Source organism: Danio aesculapii, chromosome 18, assembly GCF_903798145.1.
Source record: "Danio aesculapii chromosome 18, fDanAes4.1, whole genome shotgun sequence".
In the NCBI taxonomy this organism is placed as follows: Eukaryota; Metazoa; Chordata; class Actinopteri; order Cypriniformes; family Danionidae; genus Danio; species Danio aesculapii.
Genome location: NC_079452.1, coordinates 26,642,309 through 26,646,828, shown reverse-complemented (window position 1 = coordinate 26,646,828; position 4,520 = coordinate 26,642,309). Strand labels below are relative to the sequence as shown.

Sequence of the window (4,520 nt, the reverse complement as noted above, 5' to 3'; positions counted from 1 at the left end):
GATCAGAGCAGATGGAATTTGACTTTTGCTTTTGTTTTTTTTATATGTGGCTATTTTCAGAAATATTTTTGCTTTTGCAATATATTTTTTTCAATTAAAAACAGCATTTTTTATTATTATTTTTTTCAATTTATTTATTTTTTTGTTGGCGCCAGTGGTGTAGTGGTGTAGTGGTGTAGTGGTTAGTGCGTCGACACATGCACTCCGGTGCTCACGGTGACCCAAGTCCGATTCCGCCTCGCGGTCCTATGTCGATCCTAACCCCTCTCTCTGCTCCCCATCCTTTACTGTCAATTCTCTTTACTTTCCTATCCAATAAAGGTGAAAAACCCGAAAAAATAATAAAAAAAAACAATTTTTTTTTTTGTTTCGAGCATATAGAGAGTTCATTTGTAAAAACAGAGCTCTTTTTTCCCTGAACTGTTGTTTTAATTGTGCATTAAATAGATAAAGGCATAGTTCACCCCCAATTTATTATATTCTTTTACTGTTTACTCATGCTCAAGTGGTTCCAAGCCTGCTGTTGAACACATAAGAAGAAATTTTGAAAAAGTCAATGTGAAAATGTAGTGTTTATGTTTATACACTCAATCAAATGCATGGGAAAATGTCACAGATGCTGAAATGCATGCGGTCAGTTTGACCGTTATGGCCAGTCAGTGAGGAAATGCTCAGAACTCTTTGTTTTGTCACTTTTAATAATAAAAAAATGTTACAATGAAATATACACTCATTTGGGAAAGGTAGGGTTACTATAGTTGTATGGGTTTATTTCAACAGTTATTACAAAGTGACTGTGGTTCTAGTGTTAAACTCCTATTGTTTGGTACAATTCCCACTATTAATAAACCATTGTCTGGTTAATAAACCACATATTAATAGAATATTAATAAACCATTGTCATAGACTCCTAATTTGCTACTTATTATAAGTTATTACGTTGGGTTTACCCTTTTGATAGGATTTAGAAGATGATCATATTTTATAAGCTAGGGATGAAGTACATTCAGGAGGTTGTTATCACAGAATAAAGCCTGAGAGGTTTATCGGCAGCCTGACACAAAGCAGAGCTTTGAAGGGCTGAAGGGCTTTATTCTGCAATAACCATCCTGGATGTACTTTTTTCCACTTATTACATGGCTTCTTGCCACAAAACATAAAAATTATACATAAAATATTGTTATTAGCCGTAATTGTTTACGGCTTTATACGAGTTTATACATTTTTTTATTAAATGCAAAGCTGACAGAAATGAAAACAGCTGATGGAGTATACACTAACCTGCGCATTATTCAGACACTAGATGGCACCAAACAGTCAAAAACACAACGCTGATAGAAACTTAACCGGCTGAATGGAGCATATACTAACCTATGCATTATTCAGTCACATGATGGCACCAAACTGCCCAAAAACTGCATCATGACAGATGAGCAGATACATATGAATATTATATATGGATGTGAACGTATTCACTGACAGTTGTTGTTAAAAAAAATAATAAATGAGTGAAAGAGAAGAACCTAGTCCAGGAGACTTGAACAAGCAGAAGAATTCCTTTATATTGAGACGTGTTGGATAATCTGCAGTCATACAGTGTCTTCAAGAAGTCCATATGTCTGCAGAGCCTACTGGTGAGTTTTATGACAAGTCTAATTTAAGACAAAGATGCCTTGTCTATAATGTGTCCTCAGGAGGAGGGGAGCTGGCTAAACACAGCATGCAAATGAAGTAGGTAGGTAGGTAAATAAACTTGCCAAGTCACTGACCACACAAGTTTATCGACAAAAAGAGTTTCTTTGGCCTGAAAGCACTCGTTGACCTTACCCGTAGCATTTGCATCACTTTGGCTCAGGCAGTAGACAAAGTCAGGGAGACAAAGGTTTAATGTCCCTCATGGCTGTAACATTTGAATTAAGTGATATAATTAAAAACCAAAGAATATAACTTTTCAATTAAATGTAGATTATTGTTCATTTGAAACTAGATTATATACATTTATATTTCCACACAGTCAAGGTGATTCTCAGTTCCTGGATGAGTCCGTGTTATTCAGCGGTTGTTATCTGGGAATAACATATCTTGGAATGTCACAACTGACTTTGTAAATGACTTTGAAACTATAATCTAGTTTCGGAAAGCAAGTATTCCAGACAGCCGTGTAATAAGAACTAATAAACCACCAATAATTTAATAAGCCACTGTTTAATAGTGAGAATCGGTCCTTAAAGGGTCACGAAACACCAAATCACAACTGTTGATAGATGTATATGTGTCCCACACTGCTAAAAACACTATTAGGACACACATATTTTACTAAAAAGTGAAAATTGGTTGTTTTTGCGTTATTTCGAGCAAATTCGTACTTCCGTTTGAAACAAATTTTTGAAGCTGCGTCACGGCCATGAGATCTTAGCGTGTATTCCAGCATGTAGACTGGACGTCTGTACCTGGGGAGTACCATGTGACGTCTCTGAGTGTGTTGCATTCATTCATGAGAAAGACTTGGTTCAAACCAATCAGCGCGCTCTATTGTGTATGCGGTGCAACTTCATTAATATGCATGATTGCTTCGAAGATTGTTTTACCTGAAACAGTTTTCAGACGGCAGAGAGACGCTGCGTTATGCTGCCAAAACAAGTGGGAAAAGGAGAATTGTTTGGAGATACTAGTCGTCAGTGTTGCTTTTATAATGTGCTGCAGCGAAGGTTTTGTTTTCATTTTCCAGCTATGAGAGCGCAACTGGACTCACGTGTGGATCAGTGCACGCGGCAGAAATACGTTTGTACGGAACATTTTACTCGAGCTTTTCACATCTGGAAATGGTGAAATCCGGATTTGCTGCTTGTCTCTTTTTAAAAAAGACGCGGCTCTAGTTGGTAAATGCTGCTCTCCGAGTGTAAACATGTAAACACTGCAAGCAAACTATTTCCGTCCATCATGTTGAATTTTCGCCGCATTTTGTGACAAGATATACACACATGGCTTTCTGACCTACCGAGTGCGTCTGAGTTACCGAGAAATGCAGAGGTTTTTTCTCTTATACGACGTGCGGTGTCGAACATTCCACTGTCATTAAACACAATCACTGTCTTTCTCCCCTTCGTTTGCGTGTTTGTTTTGCTTCTCGGAAAATCAGCGCGTGCCTAAATGGAAAACTCCCATTTTTATTCAAATCCTTCCCTCTTTGCCTCCCCCGACACTCCCACCTAAATAGAGCTAGACACACCCACTTTCCTGACCTTTTCCCAAATGAGAGGTGTGAAAACACCCTGCTGAAACAAGGGGGTTTCATGGCCCTTTAAAGGTCTATTGAAATGCTTTGAAATGTGCATTTTTATTTGATGTTTGACGTAATCTCAACTGAAAATCGAAGAGAGGGCGGGACATAGAATAGCTCCTCCCCTTTAAAAAAAACCCCACCAATAGTGTTTTGTTTTATCACAGCTCTGCCAGTGAGTGGTTGAGCTCAAGTGCATTAAATAAAAAAGCCAATGAGAAGGGGGCGGGGCATGTCAGAAACTAGAGGGGGATTTGATTGGTCAGAAGATTTGATATGAGGTGACATGAATAAAATTGTTGATCCATTTAGTCGGCAGTGACACTGCAATCTTTAGATGTTTATATCAGTTTTATATCTTCTAAATGTGAATGTTGTCATTGTTTTGTACCACACCAGCTTGTAGATATCCTTGAAGACTAAAGTACTGATAGTAACAAATAATTTCACTGGACCTTCGACTAAAGTGTTAATCTGTTGAATTGAAGGTGAAGTATGTCAGCTTTTTTCTTCACATTGCCATTGTGTGTTGTTTTTTTACATTACAGGACAGCAAAACTAAAACCTGGCCTCCTAAAGCCCCGTGGCAGCACTCCTCCCACACCAACACCATGCCCAATCCCAGCTCTTCCCTCTACCAGATGACCATCCCCTCCAGCCAATGGGGCGACTCCATGCAAATGCTGCAGTCTCCAGTGTGGTCGACAGCCAATGACTGCCCTCCATCCTCCGGCTTTCCTTTCACACAACAACAGCAACAACAGCAGCAGCAGGTTTCCCAGCACAAGATCCTGAGCAAAGGCTTCAAAACCTTCCCTCTGAAACCTGAACACCGACCATCATACCTGCACCAGTACTGAGCTGGACCCGTGCTGGACGTCCACCCCAGGTCAGCGTTTATAAAGCGTCACGCTGGCAGCAGATCATATTTTATTACCAAATCACTAGCTGAGACTGATCATCGTGTGGTGAAGTGTGCTGTTAAAAACCCACGTCAACCTGGTCTAGTGCGTTTTTATAAGGGGATTTTGCATTTAACATTGCGGTTAATAACATGATGTTTTGTTTTGTATCCAAACAGAAGCGCAACTGCCTTTCACGCTGTCCAAACCATGCATGATTCCTGACGTACAGCAGATGCAATGCAAAATATGCTTTTCTTTAGATTTTTTTGTCATGTTTCTAGTCTTAATATCTAAATATTCTTAAATCAAGAAGCATTTTCTAGACAAGCAAAACA

The 4,520-nt window shown here is 39.0% G+C and overlaps 1 protein-coding gene across 1 annotated transcript in view; it reads left to right on the top strand.

Annotated features, from left to right (window-relative positions):
- Positions 1-4,520, top strand: part of LOC130245344 (granule associated Rac and RHOG effector protein 1-like) — a 78,040-nt gene extending 73,520 nt beyond the window's left edge. Inside the window, 1 exon segment of the mRNA XM_056478012.1 lies at positions 3,829-4,520. Within this exon segment, the coding sequence (XP_056333987.1) occupies positions 3,829-4,140 (312 nt within the window). The 3' untranslated portion in view covers positions 4,141-4,520.